General features: G+C 39.8%; 1 protein-coding gene across 7 annotated transcripts in view; it reads left to right on the top strand.

Moving 5' to 3' along the window:
- Positions 1 to 24,852, top strand: part of HELZ (helicase with zinc finger) — a 180,531-nt gene that overhangs the window by 11,351 nt on the left and 144,328 nt on the right. For all 7 annotated transcript variants that reach the window (XM_083355431.1, XM_083355429.1, XM_083355430.1 and 4 more), the window contains one exon: positions 23,402 to 23,438. Coding sequence is in view for 3 of the 7 variants with exons in the window: in XM_083355426.1 (XP_083211552.1) it covers positions 23,402 to 23,438 (37 nt within the window). In the remaining 4 variants the exon portion in view is untranslated. The remainder of the gene's footprint in view (positions 1 to 23,401; positions 23,439 to 24,852) is intronic.

Below are 24,852 nucleotides of genomic sequence, written 5' to 3'. Positions count from 1 at the left end.
TTGGGACTTGTTTACAGTGGACACCAAGGTCCTGGTAACTACTACTAAGTAGCTCCTTCTATGGGCACTGTTCAGTTAGGGTCATTCTCATCCTTGCCAACATTGCCTTTGCTTTGTCATTCAAAGTTGCCAGCATGCCCTTTTTCTGGGTGACCTGCCAGTATCTGGCTCCATATTATTTGAGTGTGTCATCATCTGCTCCTGTTTATTGCCTCTGTTGTTGGCTTTGGATAATTGATTGCCTCCTGATGTTTGAGCCTGACAACTTGTCAGATCAGGCCCTTCAGCCTCTGCTTCAGAAGAATAGGAGCAGACCATAAAAATCTTCCCCGTCTCCCTCAGTGGAACATCTGGTTCCTACTCCTTCACATCATGGAAGACTGGGACATGTTGTGCTTTTCCTTCCATTTCCATTGATTCATCACTTGGAGTTACCTCTTCAGCCTTCTCAGTCCCTTTCTTCTGAGGATCTGGAGGGTGCGGGTGTGTGAATTTTCATTTATTTCTTCAGTTGGAATTGGAAAGAATTTCATCTTTTTTGCCATTTTCAACTCTTTCCTCTTGACTATAGAGCTCAGTAGGGAGGGAGTGCCCATTTTTTGTGGTTGGAAATTATTTCCCTTCTATGGTCTCTTCTATCTTCTTGTCTAGACATCTTCCTCTCTATTCCTGTTAGGGTAGATACTGTAATGTCACCTTTTACCTCTAGAAACCTGTCTCCTCCTCCTCCTCCGGATTATTTTTTTAAGGCTCTATGGATATTTTTAATTAAAATGCTTTTCTAAAGTAATTTTTAGAGTTTGGGATTTTAAATCAAAGAACAAAATTGTTGAAAATAGATGTTGGCTTTAGAGTGTGCCTTTGAAATATTAATTTAATTTGAAAACATTTGTATCCAGTCTTATCTTGAAGAACTTCTTTTAGGCATCTTGTAGGACAATCATAATGAAGTCATTTATCATATGAATGCAGTGACATAAATATACAAAGAGAAAAGTTCTATCCCTGTAGGAAAACGAGTGGAAGAACCTGCGGGTGGAGTCAAAAGAGCGATCAGCCTAGAATCCTTATGTAGCCACAAGCAAACAAGTCCAACTTCGCTTGAATTAAATGGATCCTTATCTAACTCCAAGCTGATGCTAATGGTTAGTTGAGAAGATTCCTATGCATAGGTAATAATAGATAGCTAGATTAGCAATAAATCAGTTTTAATTGGACCTTCATGTGTGTGCCTGATTTTTCCTGACAATTCCCCTCCACCCTTTCTGAAAAACAGCATTTATGACATTCAGAAAGCACAGACACCTTCCTTTAAAACAGGGGTTTTCAAACTTGATCCTTTTATGACTAGTGGACTTCAACTCCCAGAATTCCTCAGCCAGGATAATGAGGAGTAAAATTGGCCGCCTTTGAATGGGACCTCCAGAATGTAGAAGCAATGATCTATTTGTCTTGCTTTTCCAGACCAAACTGAACTTACTAGTGAGACATATGAAAAGAACTAGTATCAAAACACTAGGCTGGGTTGATACAGAAGGCTGCTGTTCCTCAAATATCTTGATCTCAGAGGCATCTGCAGAGGAAAGAAACAGGAAGTTGGTGGTCATCATAGCATCATCTAGGCCCCTCCCTTTTTGTATATGTATCAATATCAACACATATACAAAAGTCATCTTGCCTGTATTCCCTTTACCTACAGAGTGTTTAAGGCTTTACATATTTTAAGGCTTTAAATATTTTCAGCAGGACTTTCTTTGTGCCCAATAGCAAATTGAAAACTTACAATTGTTTCAAGAATAAAATGTTTTTAAAAACTAGGTAGTCTGTCCAAGTGCATCTTGTACTATATCCCATATTCAATGTTCTGGAGGTCATGTATAAATTAAAGCTGTCTTGATCCTTTAATGCTGGTTTGAAATTAAAAAAAATCAGAACAACTTAGAGCTAAAGAGCTTTAAAAAGTTTAGGGATTAGGTAGAAATTCTAGAGTGTGATGGTAACTGATTGCCTTAATATTTTGGCTAAAGTTCCCAATGTCTTTGGAGCAATGGAATTATTTGAAATTTTAAAATAATTTTCTGGAAATGCAAAGCACCAACATTTCTGAATAATAAGCAAACACCTGCCATTTACTTTTTAAGCTGTGCCAAACTGACGGAAATGCAAGTTATGCTTGAGGCTAATGTTTTGCAGCCATGTTAGGGGGGTATATTAAATGACTATAAAGTCTTTTACAACTCTTTGCATCTGTGCTGTGCCTTCTTTGAACAAAACATATAGGCCCGTGGTGGAGAACCTATGGCATGTGTGCCACAGGTGGCACGCAGAGGCCTCTCTGTGGGCATGTGCGCTGTCACCCCAGTCCCAGGCCTTCAGATGGGTTTTATAAAACCTTTTCGCTTTAGGCCTGCACCGCCGTGTGCAAAAAAAAGGTTCAATCAATCAATTAATTTCAACTCGCGGAAAAAAAAAGATCTTGCAAAGTTGGAATTGATTGAACTTTTTAGTCCAACCCAGTCTGCTATTACCACCATAGCCACGCCCACCCAATTGGCCCCACCCACCCAATGGGACACGCCCACCCAACACCCAACGATACATAAGTGTTTGGGGTTGCAGTTTGGGCACTCAGTCTCTAAAAGGTTCGCCATCACTGATATAGGTCCTTCTGTATGCCATCTTGTATGAAATGTAGCTGGCTACTAGTAGTAGAATTGCTTCCATATCTCTCTCTCTCTCTCTCTCTCTCTCTCTCACACACACACACACACACACACACACACACACACACACACACACCACTTTGCTGGAGAGTTGAGGGCATTTCTTAAAGTAGTGATGGCGAACCTTTTAGAGACCGAGTGCCAAAACCGCAACCCAAAACCCACTTATTTATCGCAAAGTGCCAGGGCCGCATCATCATTGTGGTGCCCGGGGGGGGGCAGGGAAGCGTCTCTGAGTGCTGCTTTGGCACGCAAAAACCAGGTGTGCAAAAATGGGCCACCGTGCTGCAAGGTGCAAAAATGGCCGCCACCACACCACAGGGTGCAGATACAAGGTGCTGCACCACGCAAGTACAGGGCAGGGCTAGTTAGTATCACGCAGGCACTAGCCCCACCCCATTTGCAGCCCCTCCCTTTTCTTCCAGTCCACCAATCGACAATGGTTGGTGACCTCTGCTCTGCGACCTCTACTCGAGCTTGCTAATCGGCCGCTTCACCTCCTTTGTGCTGGATGGGGCTCCTGCTCTGGGCGGCGGTGGCAGCCTGATGGACCTGCTGCTAACGGCGGTGGCACGTGTGCCAACAGAGAGGGCTCTGAGTGCCGCCTCTGGCATGCGTGCCATAGGTTCGCCACCACTGTCTTAAAGCAAGCTATGGAAGGAGATGGGGAATGTAGTGGAAGAGAAATTCCATCACAGTATAAAAGTTTTTCTTACCAGGCTCTTCTGGTGCAAGAACCTTGATAGTAAAATCAAGCTAGCAAGGTCTTTGCTAGCAAATATTGTGTCTTCATGGGAGACCTCATGCAATAGAGAGAAATGTAATATCTGTCTTTCTTTCATGTCAGTGATAAGATACTTGTTTACCAGTTGAATAGACTGCTGGAAGGTGGAAATCAGAAGACTTCCAGCACATTTCCCGTTTTATCTAAACAGACTACAGCACAAACTGAAACAAAATTGTGAAAGCAAAGAAGACAAGCTAATTCCTTCAGTGGGTTTTGGGGAGATATTTGTAGAATCCAGTCAAAGCCTGGAGTGCATGGCAATCCTAAATCAAGTTACATTACTCTGTTATCCAGAATTGCATTATTAATGTTTGTTACAGTAGTGAAAGTGAGTGCTCGAAAACTGAGAGATATAACTAAATTTATTTATTGTTTCCCTGGTAGTGCATAAATAGCTTGTTAGCCTGCTCATTTCTTTCATTCTTCCAATACATTCTAATTTGTGCCCTATAAATGCAAATTTTTATTTTTATTTGGGGAGTAATTAATTTTAGGAGCAGTGCAGACCCACCTTTTATTATTTTTATAAACAACTCAAAGCGACAAACATATCTAATACTGTTTCCTCCTCCTGTTTTCCTCACAACAAACGCTGTGAGGTGAATTGAGCTGACTAGCACAAAGTCACCCAGCTGGCTTTCATGGCCAAAGTGGGATTAGAACTCACAGTTTCCTGTCTTCTAATCTGGTGCCTTAATCACTAAAGCATATAATATATATGACAAATAAATACCATGCAGTTTATATGACAGCATATATGCAGTAGCATGTGAAAAATCAGGGCGAGAAAATGCTACCTAGGTCGAATAAAAGGAAATGGTTCACAGCTGCACAATGGGCAGAGGAAGAGACTCAAAACATACTCCATGGCTTCTCAGGCTGTTATGGAGATCCTGAGAAACTTGTATTTTCAAACTTGTAGGATTCTGTTAATATACTGTAGCTTTACAATAAAGGAGAGTTAGCCCATCTGGTCATGCTTCCTGTCTGTTTTACCTGGGAAATATATGACAATATGCATTTTATTTAGACAATATATTTCTAAATAAGACTAAATTCCTATTCTTAATAATGTGTTATCTTAAAATATTGTACTTCATTAAGACCCATACTCGTCTTTATGTAAATGCTTTTGGCTTAAATATCAAGGGTGTTTACGTTGCATGACATACTAAAAAAAACTGGGTTGTGCGCCTTCTAAGCATTTTTAGTAAGATAAATATTCTACTCTTGAAAGAAATATAACTTGTTTAGAGATTGTAATAGAAATGCCCTTGCATTTTAAATAGAGGGCAAATATGTTGTAGAGATGGTGGCAAAAGTATCAACTCACTTTTTATCTATTCATTATTTGATTTATTAATGTTTTTGCTTGAATCCGCATAAATGCCCTAACTCCTAACCCCTTTGAAAGAAAGGGGTAAAAATGCTAATTAGATTTATCACACTTCGCATGTAATCTGCTGCTATAATTAAATTGCAAATTATTTTTATTTCTGTTCTGCATTGTATGCATTCTAGTGAAATAATTTAGATGTTAAAGTGTACTTTGAAACAGTCTCTGTTGTCCCCCCCCCCCCCCTTAGAATGTTTGGGCACTAAACAAGGTGGGGTGAGGAATGTTAATAGAAAATTGATGCCAATTTTCCAGAAGTACCTTAATATAAATTCTGGAGTTTTCAGTTAATTAATTTGCATCAGAGACTAAAGAGGCAATTCTTGAATTATTGTTTAAATTCCCTTGATAGTATGCCTATAATTGCTCAGAAGGAGCAAATAATTTTTCTGTGGAATAGCCAGAAACTTTACCATATAAAACAAAATTGTTGCAATATACCAAAAGTTCTGCCTTTGCAGGACTTTGCAGGGAACTATAGGTGTGAGAGTAAGCAGTCCTGCAAGTGACTTTGGCCTAAGCTCCGTGAAACTTTGCATATCAAAATGAGTATATTGTGAGTAAAAAAACAATAGCAATTAATACATTGGTTTCAATACAAGATTGATATGGTACTTCCAAGTAGTGCCACTCACCACCTAGCAATAGCAATAGCACTTAGACTTATATACCGCTTCACAGTGCTTTACAGCCCTCTCTAAGTGGTTTACAGAGTCAGCCTATTGCCCCCAACAATCTGGCTCCTCATTTTATCGTCCTCGGAAGGATGGAAGATTGAGTCAATCTTGAGCTGCTGAGAATCGAACTGCTGGCAGTCGGCAGAATTAGCCTGCAATATTGCATTCTAACCATTGCGCCACCACCGCTCACCACGCCACCTGGGCTGCCATATTGTGGGCTAGTTGCAATTTCCAGTATGTCATTAATGGCTGCCTCACAAGGAGCACCCTGCAAAAATTGAACCTTGAGATTATCAGTTCATCAATCGCTAGTACCAGGTCCTTTAGACACGGCTGGTTTAGATGCTGAAGGTGATTAAAAAAAACTTTCCCTTATGAAGCAGTTTAGTATTGATGCTAGCCCTAGGAGGATGCTCAGACTGCAAATCAGTTATTTGATGGAGAGTCTGTGCCCATTCCTCATGCTATAATTCTGACTTCCCAACAGAATTTGAGATTCAAGAAAGGAAAAGTGTAGCTGAATATCATTAGCATATGGGCAACTGGCTCCAAAACAATATGATCCTTCTCAACAGTTTTGTGTTGGTGTTAAAGCAATAAAAACTTGTGGGACCCCTATGGATCTTTTTGATTGTGGCAGATGTAAATCCAATAAATAAATCAGTAAAACCCCAAGGGGTCAAGCAGGTATCTCTCAGTCAAGAAATCTAAGAATGTTAACACAATTGCCCTCTCCCTGTCTGCCTTCCTATAAAGTTCATCCATCTAACTGTAATTATAACCATCTCTGTACCAAGTTTGGGTCTAAACCCTGCCTGCAAATGATATATGTAATTTGAAATTACTTACATGAAATTTGAAAGGAAGCCCATCATTTATTCTGTGATTGCCACAGTCGTTCAAACCCCTGCCCCCCAGATCTTAATTGCTTATGTCAAGACTGACATAGAAAACAAGCCGAGCATACAAGTAGTCCTCAACTTACAAACACAATTGAGCCAAATTTCCATTGCTAAGCAAGACAGTTGTTAAGTGAGTCATACCCCTTTTTACGACCTGTAAGTGAATTATGTGGTAATTAAGCAAATCTGGCTTCCCCATTGACTTTGCTTATCGGAGGCTCCCTAAGAAGTTTGCAAATGACAATCCCAGGATTCTGGGATGCAGCAACCATCATAAATACATGCTGGTTGCCAACCACAGAAAGTTTGATTGTGTGACTGGGGAAGTTGCAGTGGTCATAAGTATGAAAACTGGTCATGACCTTTTTTTTCAGTGCCATTGTAACTGAACGGTCAGTAAATGAATGGTTGTAAGGCAAGGGGTACCTGCATATATTTTCAAGTTATATGTTTGCGAGCATATCGTACCTAAGTAAACATACAAATTTTCTTCAGTGATTCATTGCATCATTATTTTAAAAAAGAGAAATTACATTTCTAATTACGGTAACCATTGTGTTAGAGGCATATAAAATGGCAAATTCCAAGAGATGAAAATATGTCCTGATAAATCTTAATCAACCGCAGGGCATAGCAGGAGGCCAAACAGATTGCAGGGTGCATAAATATTAAATGATATTTATTATTTCTGTAGCATGGTAGATTGCTCTGCACAGTTAAATATCTAAATATCTACAAAAGGTAAACTATTGCCGATGCTTTTATGACTTTGATTTTGCTCAATTTTAAATTTAGTTAAGCATCTCAAGCTTGGGTATAAATTATATAAACAATATTAGTTATTGTTGTATCAGTCTCATCATTCTAATATACACCTAGGGCAGAGACTGGAAACTCAAATAATGCCAAGCCCTGTGGGCTGGCAGAGTTTCAAATGTGAACCATTTGGATTTCTGCAAAGGCTTTTATTTCTAATAAGGGGATGTAACAGAATCTTGAGGGCCTGCCAAAGCAATTCTGCTCAACTTATACCTGGAGTAATTAGGGTGGAATTGTTCTGAATCTCTCATGTTTGTCCATTCCTACCCTGTGCTGAGGCATTCTTTTGCAGTGGTCCTATTTCCTGATTCACTTTCTCAGGGTCTGTTTGACATAAATAGCCAAAAGTATTGTATGAGTTCATTAGCTCAAGAACTGCAGTACTGAATGTTTTAATGCATTGATGCAAAAGTCTCTAATGAATCAGAAATGAAGAATATAATGGTATTCTGTTAAACAAATGTTTAAATAAACTACTGCAAAACAGTTAATTTTTATTATTTATTGATTTATTTTGATTTGTGTGGCTGACTATCTCATTTAAGTGACTCTTAAATGTCATTGTTTCACTTATTGTTTGTCATGTATTAGATCTCCAGTATTTAGTTTGAGACAAAGAGACTCTTAGTGTTGCTTGGAAATGTTTCTCAGCAAGCCTTGACCTCAATACAGATTTGTTAACATTCATAAAAAAAGAAAAAACTGTTTTAATATATGTATGTATATACCCACAAAGAAATGTCTGGAAATATCAAATTCCAGCATTTATTTTCTTCAGAATACTGAAACTCAGCTAACTTCTTTTGTGTTTCCTCAGCAGCATTTTAAGTGTCCACAGCAACAAGGTACCAAAAAGTTGTGGTTTAAGTGCTATAAAAGCCTTAAAACTGTTAGCAAAAATATTTTACTAATTTAAGAATTATATCTGAAAACTCTTTTAAAAATTAGGATTTAGCTTTATTTAAGAAAGTCCGAGTGTTCAAGTGTTCTTCAAAAAAGAGTCTCATAAAACCTTTAATTAGATTTATTGAAAGGCAAAATTCATTAACTTATAGAAATCTTGGTAATTAGATATTTCCATTTTAATGCCATATTTAGTATGACATTGGCAGGGGCTTTCTAATTTCTTGCTTGCAAGTGTTTTATGGATGGGGAAGTGACCTACCTTTTTCCTGATAATGGAGGAATTTTTGAGTAGTAATGATTTGGAAATTGTTATCTGCTTACTTAGGCTCTGAGAAAGACATAACAGTTTATCCAGAACAAGTATAGGGTTAAGAAGTTTTACGTAGCATTCGAATAAGTCTTCCTTCGCTTTGTTTTTTCTTTTTTCTATTTTAGTTTCTTATATATATTTAATATTGCTAAGGCTTGTTTTATCCTATACAAGCTAGAGAGTAATGGATTTTAGAACTTGTAATTGCTAGTATATGGTTGTCTATGATTGCTTTTTTATATATATATACCTTGTATTTAGCTCTGGGAAGTCGGGGGGGGGACGGGGGGAGGGGGGGAGGTAGGGGGGCCAGGAGGGAGGGGGGAGGTAGGGGGGAGGTAGGGGGGGAGGAGGGTGGGGGAAGGGGGCGTTCTTTAAAGGAAAACTGTATTGTAAAACTTTTCAATAAAAAAAAAAGAAAGACATAACAGAGCTGGCCACCCGCATATATTAATCCTTAATACATCTATGCAGTTCACCTGTTATTCTAAAATTTTAAGTTTAGTGCATTCAGGTGATCAGATATATCTACTAGAACAGCAAGATTGTCCATAGAAGTAGTTATAGTTGGTCGCGTAATCAGCCAGATGACCAAATAGACCATTTGGCACTTTTTTCTATCTATCAAGTTCATTGTTGTTTAATTAAATACCATTAAAGTTATCATCAGTGGATATAAGCCAGGGGTCTTCAAACTTGGCCCTTTTATGACTTGTGGACTTCAACTCCCAGAATTCCTCAGCCAGCATGCCTGGCTGAGGAATTCTGGGAGCTGAAGTCCACAAATCATAAAAGGGCCAAGTTTGAAGACCTCTGATGTAAGCTATTCAAAGTAAAGCTGCCTTTTGCAATTGATGGTGATTTTGTCAATGCTGATGTTTTCAAGTGGTGCTTCAGATGTACTGTCTTTGCTTTCTTCTGCTGCAGTCACTCTCTTTGCATTATTTTCATATCTTTTATGATTTCCTTTATTTTTTCTCTTCAGTTTTCTCCAGATATTGCATTGTCCACTATCCAGACTTGTCTTTCCTATTGTTATTCTTATTCTTTAACATAAGAGACTGGCTCCAGTAGTATTAGCAAGTTTAGGAATCTCTTTGTTTTTCATTTTCAAGAAGAAATTACGTTTCTTTCTAGGGCAAATACCTTCAGGACTCATGGATCTATGAAATGAATAGTTCACCTCAGTGGCTACTTCCCGCTCTTCTTCCCAGACATAAAGAAGCTGGTCTGGAAATCATGACTTTATTTCTGGCTAGGGGAAGAAAGGCTAATGTAGAGAGGCAGAAGGCGAGATGGTGGTTGTTTTGCAGGCTTGTACTCCCCAGTGAAGCTGATTTTCCCTGTACAGGACTCCAGAAATAGGTAGTGAAGACTGCCATCAAAACACTTGCGGGTCTGTGCAGTTGTCTCTGACAAATTGTGCTATCAGGATGTAAACACAAGAGAGCCTGGGCAGTGGCCTTGAAGCAAGTATTCACAAACCATTTCATAAACAAAAAAGGACAGAAGCACTCCTTCAGTCCAGGGAAGGAAAATATTATTACAAAGAGATTCAGGCTGAGTCTAGCGAAAAGCCCAAAATAAAAGCACAATCAGATTTGAAAGATTCTGTCATTACAGCCTGTCTTGATAAAGCGCAGATAATCCTTGACTTATAACCATTCATTTAGTGACCGTTTGAAGACACTAAGGGACTGAAAAAAGTGATTTATGACCACTGCATGCACTCAGGAACATTGCAGCATCCCCAATGGTCATAGGATCAAAATTTGGGTGCGTGAGAACCAGCTTATACTTACAACTGTTGCAGCAGTCAACAGGTCATGTTAAACCTTCCCAGCCGGCTTCCAACAAAGCAGAGTTGGAAGCCGGATTCGTTTATAAAGATCGCCTGATTCACTTAACAGTGAAGTGATTCACTTGACAACCAGGGCAAGAAAAGTCATAAAATTGAGTGTTATTCATTTAAAAACCACCTTCCTCAGCAACAGAAATTCTGGTCTAAATTGTGGTTGTAAGTTGAGGGCCACCTCCAGATTCTAGCCTTCCAGTGGAGATAGTTTCCTGATCATGTCTGCCTCCTAGGAATTGCAGTAAAAATGAAGCTGGCAAGGAGAAAGCCTGCATTGCTCAGACCAGGCAGGCCATTATGTAAATGTGGAGTGGTGCATTTCAGTCTCAAAGCTGGAGAAAATATTTAAGATTTAAGCATGGTACGGAGAAAGGAGGTACGAGGTTTCTGTATTTTGCATCATATCTTCTGCATATATGTTCCTTCGTTCTTGTTTACAATAAAGCATCTTATCTAATAGTATCAAGTATTAAACTTTCTTCTATTACCCAATCCTGAATTTGAGATGGAATATCTGGAAGAAGACAGATTTATAATAGTGTACGTTCAAAGTTACAACTGTGCTAGTGATTTCAGACCATTTTTCACACTTATGACCATTGCAGCATCCCCATGGTCATGTGATTTACATTCAGATGCTTGGCAACTGGTTCATATTTATGACGGTTGGAGTGTCCTAGGGTCATGCGATCCCCTTTTTCAATCTTCTGACAAGCAAAGTCAATGGGGAAGCCAGATTCACTTAACAACCACGTTACTAATTTAACAACCGAAGTGATTCTCTTAATAAATGTGGCAAGAAAAGTTATAAAATGGGGCAAAACTCACTTAACAAATTTCTCACTTAGCAACATAAATTTTGGGCTCAATTGTGGTTGAAAGTTGAGGACTACCTGTATATTTAATGGCCGCCCTTTCACTGGATGCATTCGAGTAGTGACTAATTCATTGGGGATGCTTTAATTTGGATTCTGCACTAAACAAAGGTTGGCTTAAAAGGTCTCTTCCAAACTCATGGTTCAGTGAATTGGTAGGGCTTCTTGAAGCTAGACTAATTATGCTTTCTCCAAAAATAATGTGAAGAGTGAAACTGTACTAAACCTTTATTAAGTTGAATTTTCTGTAAATAAGCCCCAAATGATGATTATCTTCAGAATTTGATTTGTTACTAAGAATTGAAAAATATAGATGACTTCATTGGCTTTTTTTTTACTTGCTATGTTTTTAAATGGAGTTCTTTAACTATTAGTCTGATATGTCATAGCACAGGGGTGTCAAACTCAATTTCATGGAGGGCCGCATCAGCACTGCGGTTGCCCTCAGGGAGCCGGGTGGGTGTGGCCAGAGTGGGCGTGGCCTACTGAGTGGGCGTGGCTAGAGTGCGTATGGCCTACTGGGTGGGCGTGGCCAGCTCTACATCGTTCGCATCAAGGGTGCCTATGGGGCCTGGGCAGGAGTGGGACAGATCTGAGGGTCTCTGGCAGGAGGAGGGTCTCTGGCCAGGGCCAAGGCAGTGGGGGCCGTTCCCTCACTCTTTCCAGGATGGCTTCGCGGGCCACATGAAACCACTTCGCGGGCCGCATCCGGCCCCCGGGCCTTGTGTTTGACATGTCTGTCATAGCAGGTCATGATAATGGGCTTCTTCACAACTTGTAGACTTATGTAATCAATACACACTTTCTTATACAGAACTAAATTTGGATTATTTCCGAGCCATTTACCTATCTGTGAACTTATTCTTTCACAGCTTCTTATATGGGAAGAACAGGTAATATTTATATTAGTATCAGTGAGCTAGATGCTTCTTTGTTTATGCACCTCTTCATCTTCAGTCAATGACAGCTTCCATTCCCAGAACACACTGTGACTCCTGTGGAATAATAGAAACTATTTCCTGCGCTTGCTTTTTTTTTATTAGTTCTTTTAAGCACTTTCCCTACTATTTTCCGTTAAAGGCAATAATATTCTCATATCCATTAACCGCTGAACACATTCCAATGCTTTACGCGCTGGGCTTAGCAAAAGTCTGTTTTGAAGAAAAAGGATAAAATAGGAGATGTTGCCTCGTCTGTCTTTTGTTGCCATTGTAGGCATCTGGTTCATTGGAATAGACACATTCGACCATGTTGACTCTTGATCTTCCAACCTTGGTATGCAGGCAGTTGAATTTTCTGGCAATCATGGCTGCAGATCATATTCAGTGTCTTAACTTTTGTAGCCTGTCTTCTTTGCGTTTTTGTACTTTCCTAATGGAGACCTGCAGCAAAAATAAGAAACCTAGGAATAACAGAAGCATCTGCAGTTATTACAAATTGTTGCCTATTTATTGCATGTCACACCTTAAGATAGTGTTACGGTCTCTATAGATTGCCACTTCTGATTTGATAGAGTTTGTTCGGCCTGGTGGTTTGTAACTTCTTCAGTGGTTCTGTTTTTCCCTAGTTATCCTACAGAAATGGATTAAATTATGCAATACAATAATATAAAAGTATCTGTATATGAATCCACCGTAGTCTCTGTTTTTTCCAATAAAGTGCCTTCCCATGGTACACCCCATCTCAACTGTTGTGTCTCATCATTAATTGTGCATAGCTTAGTATTAGATAAACTTTATTATATCTAGTGTAACATAAGACCACAAAGGACAAAAAAAAATCTAATCCCTCCCATATACAGTCCTTTCTTTTGACATGTGAAACAAACATATATAATGCCAACTTAAAACATGAGCCGTTGAAACCTGCTGAGTTTAATTTACAATGTTTTTTTCTAACATGACATATAGTTGTTCAAAGATTGCAGTGGACCTAGGGGATATTTTTCCTCCTTATTTATTGTGACAGGTATACAACTTTAGCTGAAGGGCCATATCAGTTTTTACGTATGACATATTGGCTATCACGCTTCCAATTTAAGTGTGGCCAGGGTCCATTTTGAGATAGGAGTTCCAGAGTTTTAAAAGTTAAAAATCCATACATAAAAAATCATTTTGCTACTTAACAGGCCACTATAAAATGCGTAAGAGAGCTCACATTTTTAACTCCAAACACATTAGGATGTTCTGGAACTACAAAAAAGCACTGCATTTTTTTTTCTCCCTGTGCTATATATCTGTTTGTAATTTTTACCCACTCTATTGCCTGTTCATATGAAACAGACAAGCAGGGTGGATAATGAATAAACTGATCTATACTGAAGTTTCCATTTTTGAGAAAGTATTTCATGGAACGCTGACAGAAAGGTTGCTACCTTGCCGGAAGGAAAATGGTGAGACTTCTCTCATCCACGACTCTGTACCTCCATAATGCTCTGTATTCATTAGCTGGCCGTTGTTTTTTCTCAGCATAATTGAGCATAGTTTTGAATAAAGCACTAGGGCTTTCCCATTTTTATTACTATGAAGCCTCTATTTTTAAACGAAGGTGATGTCAGAAATAGTACTTTGTTTTTGAATATGCTTGTGTTTAATTTTGAAAGAAAAATAACCAAATGAATATGGAGTCCAGCAGACACCAAGGATCTTTCCATTGGCACAATGGGCATCCAGTATCAGTTTGCAGAGTTCTGTCCTCTATTAGGAACAAACACATCAAAAGAGTCAAGAACTTCAGAGAAAGTGATCAAAGTAGAGGAAGAGTGTTTGGAACTACAAAATAATGAGCAGATGTGAATGCTTTTCTTTTAGTTCAAGAGTGGCTTAACATATGGCATTTAAATGGGAATCCTTCAGAACATTAATTGCTAATCTCATTGTGGTTCTTTCAAAGACATTTCTAATTTACTGTGGAAACACTGGTATTGCTTTTAAGTTTATAGTTAAAACTATTCAGGGGCATTGTTTGGGTGGACCAAACATTTCAGTGAAAGTCATGCTTTTTTCAACATAACCTTTCTTCATGAATTATGGGTCAGTCAAAGAGACAATAAGTTGGCAGATATTAATGAATATTGAATAGGCAATTGTTGTTATGCAGGAAAATTAGTAGTAAGCCAAAAAAATTAAGAGTGTGAAAAAAAGAAAATAAAAATAGTTTATACAGCACCTTTCATTATATATATCATTACTTTCCTGTCCTTAAAAATTGTCCTTGCTTCTATTACAGGGCTTCATATGTTGACTTATGTTGCTTAAATTATATCACCTCTGTATTTTTCAGGATCTCATTACCTCTATCTAACCATGATATTTTCAGTCTCCCTTTCTTTTGTTCCATCATATAATCTGTCTGGCTTATTTATTTTTTATTTTATTTTTATTCCATTTATATCCCGCCCTTCTCCGAAGACTCAGGGCAGCTTACAAGCTTAGCAGTAGCCTTCATTCTATGTATATGCCTGCTTGTTAGGGCTTTCACACACACCCCAAGCGGCATTATTACAAAGTCAGCTTATTGCCCCCAACAATCTGGGTCCTCATTTTACCTACCTCGGAAGGATGGAAGGCTGAGTCAACCTTGAGCCTGGTGGGATGCGAACCTGCACTAATTGCAGGCAGCTGGTGTTACTTAAGGAGGCATTAGCCCACTGCTCCACCAAGGCAGTGGTGCAGATCATTCATTCTCAGAGAATGCATCATCATCTCTATACAAGACCATGCATACATCCTTGTCCCCAATGAACCGACCTCTGACATCACCACAGGATTCTTTCTAAATTAATCTATAAAAACATTATAGATAGTGCACAACCTTAACTTTTTGCTGAATATTGAACAATTCACTAAACCTTCCAGTTATATACATGCATGCTCCTTTCATCACATCCAGCAATCAAATTTTAACTCCTTAGTATAAAATATTCCATAATTCAGGCGTGTCCATTTTATCATAAGCTTTATCTAACCTAATAAATGTATACAATATTTCTTTTCTTACATTCATATATTTCTCAAAGACTTGCTGAAGAACATTTTTGTTTGCACGCTCAATGCCCAGCATAAATCTACACTACTCTTCCAAAATATTGTTAATTGTCACATTGTGTTCCATTTCAGTCAGAACTTTGCTGACATTCCCAGAAAAAAACTTAGTTAGTTTTTGCAGTTTTTCTTGGTACTTTTTTCTTTGTGTAGGAGAACAGTAATGTCATTCTTCCAATCAGACTCCGATGCTGCTTTCTTATACATACTAAACAAGGTGCACAGTTGTTCCATAAATAAGATCCAGTTCTAACATTAGTTCCATTACATCATGTATTTCTTCAGCATCCTCATAGCATTTATAATTTTTTTGGCATAGTAACATTTATAGTTTGTTTTAGTTTCACTCTTTGGTATATCACTGTCCTCCCCATACAGGTTTCAATCTAAGCTACTCCTTTTAGCATTCCTTCACTTCAGTTTCATCCCAAATCATTTCATCATGGGTATTTTAATTCTATTCATTCTGTTGAAGGATCCTTGTTTATATTTTCATTATTCCTTGATTCCTTTGATTAAATTCTTTGCAACAATGCTTTATACATATTATAAAATATATTTCTTTCATTCTCATGTTTACACCATTTTCTTATAGCCCTTTTACTTCATCATGTCACCAAGCATCTTTTTTCATATTTTTGACAGGGACAAAGAATCAGGCATGAGCAATAAATCAGCTTACCGTATATACTTGAGTATAAGCCGACTCGAGTATAAGCCGAGACCCCCAATTTCACCCCCCCAAAACTGGAAAAAGTTGGTGACTTGAGTATAAGCCGATCCGCCGTTCTGCAAGCCTCCGCCGCCGGCTGCTTCGTTCCGCAGCGGAAAGAAGCAGGCAGGCTGCTTCGTTCCGCAGCGGAAAGAAGCAGCCTGCTTCGTTCAGGCTGCTTCGTTCCGCAGCGGAAAGAAGCAGGCAGGCTGCTTCTTTCCGCTGCGGAAAGAAGGCTGCTTCTTTCCGCAGTGGAAAGAAGCAGCCTGCTTCGTTCAGGCTGCTTCGTTCCGCAGCGGAAAGAAGCAGGCAGGCTGCTTCGTTCCGCAGCGGAAAGAAGCAGGCAGGCTGCTTCGTTCCGCAGCGGAAAGAAGCAGGCAGGCTGCTTCTTTCCGCAGCGGAAAGAAGCAGCCTGCTTCGTTCAGGCTGCTTCGTTCCGCAGCGGAAAGAAGCAGGCAGGCTGCTTCTTTCCGCTGCGGAAAGAAGGCTGCTTCTTTCCGCAGTGGAAAGAAGCAGCCTGCTTCGTTCAGGCTGCTTCGTTCCGCAGCGGAAAGAAGCAGGCAGGCTGCTTCGTTCCGCAGCGGAAAGAAGCAGGCAGGCTGCTTCTTTCCGCTGCGGAAAGAAGGCTGCTTCTTTCCGCAGTGGAAAGAAGCAGCCTGCTTCATTCAGGCTGCTTCGTTCCGCAGCGGAAAGAAGCAGGCAGGCTGCTTCGTTCCGCAGCGGAAAGAAGCAGGCAGGCTGCTTCTTTCCGCTGCGGAAAGAAGCAGGCAGGCTGCTTCTTTCCGCTGCGGAAAGAAGGCTGCTTCTTTCCGCAGTGGAAAGAAGCAGCCTGCTTCGTTCAGGCTGCTTCGTTCCGCAGCGGAAAGAAGCAGGCAGGCTGCTTCTTTCCGCAGTGGAAAGAAGCAGCCTGCTTCGTTCAGGCTGCTTTGTTCCGCAGCGGAAAGAAGCAGGCAGGCAAGGCACGGAGATCCGGAGACCTGCCGACGTTTGGGGAGGTTTGGGGAGGAGATCCGGAGACCTGCTGACGTTTGGGGAGGTTTGGGCACCTCCCCAAACCTCCCCAAACGTCAGCAGGTCTCCGGATCTCCGTGACCTGCCTGCCTGCTTCTTTCCGCAGCGGAAAGAAGCAGGCAGGCAAGGCACGGAGATCCGGAGACCTGCCGACGTTTGGGGAGGTTTGGGGAGGTGCGCGCGCACGTCCCCAAACCTCCCCAAACTTCGGCAGGTCTCCGGACGGCGGCTGCTTGGGAGAGGTGCGTGCAATCCCGGAAGCACCAAAGCCTCGGCCGCGCACAAGTCCTCGGTAAGTTTTTTTTGTTGACTGGAGTATAAGCCGAAGTGGAATTTTTCAGCCCAAAAAGTGGGCTGAAAAATTCGGCTTATACTCAAGTATATACGGTAAGTAGAACTTAACATGGGATCCTGATTCTTTGTCCCTAGATAAGAATTAACAGAATTTAAGGGAGGGCTGGACTTGGATCTCTTGTGGGAATGTAAAACTCCAGACTGATTCCTCTCTTGACTCTGCCCCGAATTTTGCCTCTTCTACAACTTTCATTTTTTGTTATTTCACATATTTCTGTGACAGTCCATTGTAATAACTATTTTTGCTCTGTTCCAGTTTCCTCTTTTCTTACATCCACTTTCCATTCATTCTGCTGACAGCGTATCTGTTTTAAAAATATTTTTTGAAACTAAAAACTTTACAGCATCTCTTCCTGAAGTTACCCCAAAATTGTCTTTCTCACATTTGGAACTTCATACCACTCTTGTTTCTGTCTCTAATTCTTTCATATTTCTTCATAAACAGAGAAATCTATAATGCTCTACATTAATTCCATAAATATGTGAATGGCTAGAGAGTATAATGCTTAGAGCACCACCCTTTGATATGAAAGGCTGGAGTTTGAATCCAGGGTGGTAACTATCTTACCAGTAGGGGTCTTTGGACACAGATCCCATAATGCTTCACATGTCTACCTTGAATACGAGAGTGACACAAACTAAGAGCATCATGCCACTTGGATGTCTCCCAGATTAACAAAGTCTATGTGAGATAAGCAAGGATAAGTAGGCTACTGGAAGAAACTGTACATATGAAATAAGATAACCTGAAATTGATTGAACATTACTACAACGGTAGACCTAATGAGAGGGAATATGTGAAAAATATGAGGGAACTATGGATAGATATGTTGAGAAACCAATGCTTTAACATAGGAAAGAAGGTGTTTTCACAATTGGAGATAGACCGACTACACATTGCATCCTAGACTGAGGTTCTGAAGGAACAAGTGGAAGTACAGCCAACATCTGAAGCTGGAATGTCATTGCCATCCCCTCGCATTACAGAGTGCAGCAGCTGATATGAGCCATAAGATTGTAGATAAACTAGCTACAGTCAACCTTGAGACTAGTTACCAAGGTTTAATGGCAATGCTATCTGATAGTATGCTAGAAGATTCCAATGGACCCCTCAGGACAATCCCTATTACCACAATAACTCAAACCAATGAACTAGTATATGCTACAGTCTCTGTAATCCTGAAGATTCTTGGCTACACAATCAAGAAAAATATCAATACATACCACCCACCCATCGCCACCCATGGAAAATGAATTTGGAGGCTAAGATCAAGGTGACTCGAAGAGAAGTTAGATGATGATACTATAGAAAGAAATGGAGATTGATACAACTTGGCTACTAGAAAAATATAAGGGCTTGACTCCATCTGAAGCCCTGGAGGCTACTAAATAAAGGTTCATGGCACTGGCTACTAGGCTAAGGTGATACACTAGAGAAGCAGAGCTCAAGAAGATAAATGCCCTATTCACCAAAGAACCCAACTGCAGTGCAACTACACAGTGACAGCAGAGTCGCCACAGCAGAAACTGAACAGTACTAGAAAAACATACAGGAGAAAAAGGAAGATACATAACACCAATGCAAAGTGGCTGCAGGAACTGAGAGCAGACCACAGCAATCTCCTGGAACAGGAACCAGTCACCATCAGAGCAATAAACATCCAATAGCAAGTCATGAACCTGAAGAGCCAGAAAGTGCTTGGGCTGGACATGATCCACAACTATTGACTAAAGAAGCTAGCAGCAGTGAATGAACTCCTAGCAGAGCAGATGAATTAGCTGCTATAGCAGCAGGCTCCCATCTAGACCGGCTAACACAAAGAAGGACAGTGCTGATCATGAAAGATCCCATCAGGGAACAGCAGCATCAAACTACGGGCCAGTAAACCTGACTCCCAAGCATCATAGCTGCCAAGCTACAGAGCCATATGGGCCAGTAGATAAGCACAGCTCAAAAGGGCATTGGGAACAACACCAGAGGCTCAAAACACCAGTTGCTCATAAGAGTCACGTAAGAATCAAGGTCTTCAAACTTGGGGTCTTCAAACTTGGCAACTTTAAGACCAGGGGCTGGCTGAGGAATTCTGGGAGTTGAAGTCCACAAGTCTTAAAGTTGCCAAGTTTGAAGACCCCTGGTCTAGATCATTGATGGCAAACCTATGACAGGTGTGCAAAAAGTGACGTGCCACAACATTGTGGATGACATGCCAGTATTCACTAAAAGCCATCAACTATTCTTGAAAGCACACACCCTGTTCTTACGCAAGTTTAATGGCTAGGTTAATTGATTATTTTTAAAAATTTATAATTATTATTAATTAATTATTAAAAACCAGCTTTTAAACATGACTGAATGAAAAGCATTCTTTCTTTCTTTCTTTCTTTCTTTCTTTCTTTCTTTCTTTCTTTCTTGTGTACCTATTTCAGTTTCTGATACATTGCTAGAATGAGGATAAAATATTTCTGATGATATTTATATTTATTGCACTACCTTTTCAGAATAGCCAAAAGGAGCTATATTCAGTGCATAAGCTTAACATTTATTTAATTTAATTGTTTAATAAACACATCAACAGAAGCGTTTAACTTCACCAACAATGTATTTTGAAAGTGTAAGGTATTGTTTATTCAGAGAAGGGTAACGTGCTTAAAAGGTGTGAAACTCCCTGGCTTTACTGACATTGCTTAATAATATCAAGCAGTATTATTAATTCATTTCTGTGCCCCAGTTCTTTTCTGTTCTAGTCCAGATGACTTTTCCCCTACTTCTACCATCGGCTATCACTGCAGGGTGTCTTGTTTCAAAATTCCCAGAAGCCCTAATTAGTAATGAAGATGTTAGTGACATGAATGCTCCTAGCAACAGTTCCTTAGCTCTCCTTGGTGAGCAGTATGTAGGATTTCACTGAATTAAAGCTGGCATATAACATATTAGGCATTAGCTATATATTGTCGACTGTCTTCAACAACAATCTCAACAGATTTCGCAATCAGATCATTGCAAAGTGGTGGATTACAGTGTGCTCAATCAAATTTCACAAGGGTATGAGGAAGATGGAGAAAACAGTTACATAAAAGCGATTGTGTTTTTGAATTGTTGCATCTAATGTGGATTCTAATAGCATCTTCTATTGCAGTAAAAGAAGAAGAAGGTAACTTACTTTCCCTAAAATGAGTATTACTGCAGTGGATTGAGGAAATATATTGGGAGAGGATTTTGCTGAAGATGAAAACAGGAAATTACTTAACGTGCAAAACTGTGGAGCCAGATACATGTGTATGCAGGAATGTGGGTGTTAAAGCTATCCTGCATGTGAAGTGCTCCTGATTCATATTAGGATTTCTGTCGCTGAGTCATGGCAGACAGAAGATCAGAGCAGTCATGTGACCAAGCATGTGAATCACCCAAACAGCAGGAATACAAAGTGGTGGTGAAGCACTGTGCGGAAGCCCACGTTTTCTCTCTGCCAATATCCTCCCCACTCACTCCTCAGAAGCACGTCAGGCTGAAATCAACCGCATCAAAGCTGAAAGTCTTCTCGGTAGAACTGCTTCTTCTTTACAAGTAGTGAGTGCGATGCTTCCGACAGAATCAAGTGGAGTACTTTGGTGTGGCTGTGCAAGCAGGAATTGAAATTAAAGCATTTATTGACACCACACTCTTAAGCTGCTTGCAGCAAACATTTCTTGGTGTATTCATGTGTTTGATCTGCTCAGCTATATAACTGTAGTGGTTGCCAGTCTTGTTTCCTGTGTCTGTAGGTTTCATAAGTGTCGCTCCCTTATATATTGCTTTCTTCCATATGAGATAAAATGTAATATGCGAGGTTCTAAAGATAGAAGAATGACATTGACAGAGGAAGTTGGTATGGGAGGAAATAAATGAATGATTCAGTCACTGTGTTCTGTACCAGCCTGCTACCGGCCCTGCAGAAAAGGCCTTTACAAGAAGGCAAGAGGCTGGAACTAAGCCTACCAAATTTATGGATACAAAAGCAAACAAGACACGAACCATGAAACAGGAGCTATTCAAGCGGTTGCCTTCCGCAAACCAACCCTCCCACGCATTCCCCTTTTATACAGTTCAGGGCGTGGCTTCTCTTTGCCTCCTTCCGAGGTGCCCCATTGCCTTCCTCTGTTTACTCCTGATTGACTGCGTCGGGCGTCCTTGAACAGGGCCAGCTGTGGGTCATCTTCATCCACGCTGTCAGGCTCACACAGCTGGGTCTCCGTCGTGACCAGGTGGGAGGGGCCTGGCTGAGGGCTCTCATCAGCAAGCTCTCCAACCCCCTCAGCAAGCTCTTCAACACCCCCCTCCTCCTCTGAGTCGTCCGACCCAACTGCCGAACCCACAGGCTGACCCTGAATCACAACACACTGTAGGGTAGTTTTTTTAAGGAGAGATGATGGGGAAACAAAACAGCAAGGGTATCCAGTGGAAGTCTTGAAAGTTACTGGATTGTGGTAATAGTTCTGATACAGAGTGGATTTTCAAACGTGGTTTGCCCTGAATACTTTTTGAGATTTGGTCTGCCTTAAGATTAAAGCAATGAGGGTAATAAGTGGAAAGATTTTAAGAGTATGAAAGTTACTGGAGAGCTTTTCAACAAAATAACATTTAAGTTGTTATTTAAAGTAAGAGATATTTTATAAATTACCTGCTGACCAATATGAATGTAAAATAGCTCTCAAATACCAATTGTATAGATTTTATTTGTCTCAGTGTTTGCCTTGTGTGGCTTCTGAGTAGAAAGACAACCCACAGATCAAATAAACTGGATCTTTGATTTGTGACATTCTCACTTTTTTTTTTTACTGGTGGTACTTATAAGTATTTAAATTGAAAAGATGAAAACTGTAGAAAAATACATTTTTAGAAAAATGCATTTCAATGAAAAATTCCTCGTGTAGATTTTATGTATCAGTTTTGATGCTGGATATCTGGCTATACCTAAGTTTGGGCACTTCCATGTGATGTCATTGTGTCACTCCCAGATCTTCTTTGCCTTCCATTGTTTCCTTGTTGGTGTCCTTTTGGTAGCTGAATTGTCTTACTTTTGGTTCACCTGCAATTTCAATGGGCCTACTCTGAAGCTCATCTTCAGCTGGAGATCTGAAGAATTAGAAAATGTCATTTTTTCATTAAGGGGAACTCTTTGATCTTACCCTTCCGGAATACCTTGGGGAGTACCTGCGGCCGGCGTCAACTTCCCTCCGCCCAGTACGCTCCCACAGAGAGGGCCTCCTCAGGGTGCCACCAGTCAAAGAATGCCGACTGGTGGCCCCCAGGGGGAGGGCGTTCTCTGTGGGTGCGCCGGATCTATGGAACCATCTTCCGGTCGAGCTCCGGATGGCGCCCGATCTCTGCTCCTTCCGGCGTGATCTTAAAACCCATCTTTTTGAACAAGCTGGCCTGGCCTGATGGGACGGGGTTGGATTTTATAAATTGATCTTAACTTTTAATCTGTATTAATTTATTACGGGCATTGTTGTTTAATTACTTTTTAATAATTTTAATTTTTGTATCTTGTTTTTATGTATTGCCCTGTTCGCCCTGAGTCCTTCGGGAGAAGGGCGGTATACAAATTAAATTAATAATAATAATAATAATAATAATAATAATAATAATAATAATAATAATAATAATAATAATAATAATAATAATAATAATAATTTTAATGTATGAAACTCTGAGTTACAGTCACCCAAGAAGGCTTGTAAAGAAAATGCTGGCCTCACAGCTTCATATCTTCTTTTTTTGGCAACCATGGCAGATTGACAAGATATAGATAGTTTTTAACCTTCTCTTCACATCTGTAAAGAAAGAAGCTACTTGGATTATTTTTCTCGCTTTGAATGAATTTTGGTTGCTATAGGAACTGTCACAGCTTGGGTTCCTGATTATGTTTATAGGCTGTGAAATTCTGAATAAATCAAAATTTCTGATGAAAATAATTTTAATTATTTAAAGAATACAGCTCCATTAGTTATAAATTTATGGCTAACCATTCTTTTTTCTTTTTTACAGAAAAACTATGGAAAGGCAGATGAAGACTGTAGGCATGGTATGAACATTAAATTGTTTCTTCGAATTTCTAAACATTAAGAAATGATTCTGCATTTAATCTGCAAGTGAAATAAAATTGTCCAATTATGGGTCTTGTCTAAAATGCTTGCTTGGATTACAGTTCTGCTTCGAGCTCAGATTTCATTTATCTGACCTCTGTTTTTGTAGTAGCTCTTCCTGCTGTTCCTCAAACTTATTCTTTCTACCCATTATAATTATTGACATTTGCACAGATGGAGGTAGTCTGTTAGAAATAATATTGTTAATAGAATGGAATAAAAATGGATACTAAATGCAAGACTAAGTCTGACTATTAAAGACCATTCTTGCTTTAATGTGCTATTTCCTATACATTTAAATATTAATAAAAATTACTGTAAAATAATGAATAGGTGTTACTATACAAGATTGTCCCTTCTGAGATTTATAAAATGTGCAGTTTAAATTAATTTTTGTTATTTGCTACTAGAAAGGAAATAAAAGAGCCTTGGTGGAGCAGTGGGCTAATGCCTCCTTAAGTAACACCAGCTGCCTGCAATTAGTGCAGGTTCGCATCCCACCAGGCTCAAGGTTGACTCAGCCTTCCATCCTTCCAAGGTAGGTAAAATGAGGACCCAGACTGTTGGGGGCAATTAAGCTGACTTTGTAATAATGCCGCTTGGGGGGGGGGGCTGAAAGCCCTAATAAGCAGGCATATACATAGAATGAAGGCAATTGCTAAGCACATTGATTTGTGCTTCTTAGATTGTAAGCCGCCCTGAGTCTTCGGAGAAGGGCGGGATATAAATGGGATTAAAAAAAAGAGAGATATAATTATTATTTGTGTTCAAATCTCTTGTGTTTTTAGACAGGGGAAATTAGTCCCCATTTCTTAATTTAATCCTAGATGTAATTGTTACTTATAGCACCTATCCTTGCTTGTTGTTTAAAAGTTATGGGTAGTTTTTTTAAACTAGAGATACAGGGATGCAGTTTGTCTAAAGTGAAGTCTATATAGTTTTTTCTATACTAAAGGGATATAATTTTTCTGAACTGAGGTCCATACTTTGTCTTTGAATAATAGGGTATGGGCTCTGTTTCTGGAAATCAAAATTGGGGATGGTCACATGGAATGAGAGGTGGCCAGATTAGCTGTTTTTGAGAAGAAGGAGGTTGACGTATGGAAAGAAGTCTGTGGAGCCATTGGAGGCACAAAGCTCAGGAGAGAACCAGGCCATGGTTGTAGCTTAGGTGTCTGCAGGCAGAAGAAGATGTGCATGTACAGGTAGTCCTTGACTTATCACCACAATTGAGCCCAAAATTTCCATTCCTAACCAAGACAGTTGTTAAGTGATTTTTGCCCCATTTTATGATCTTTCTTGCCACAAGAATCACTGCAGTTAAGTTACTACTAACACAGTTAAGTGAATCTG

Source organism: Vipera ursinii (assembly GCF_947247035.1).
Source record: "Vipera ursinii genome assembly, chromosome: 2".
Lineage (NCBI taxonomy): Eukaryota > Metazoa > Chordata > Lepidosauria > Squamata > Viperidae > Vipera > Vipera ursinii.
The sequence above is the reverse complement of the archived record's forward strand: the minus strand, read 5'-3'. Positions and strand labels throughout refer to the sequence as shown.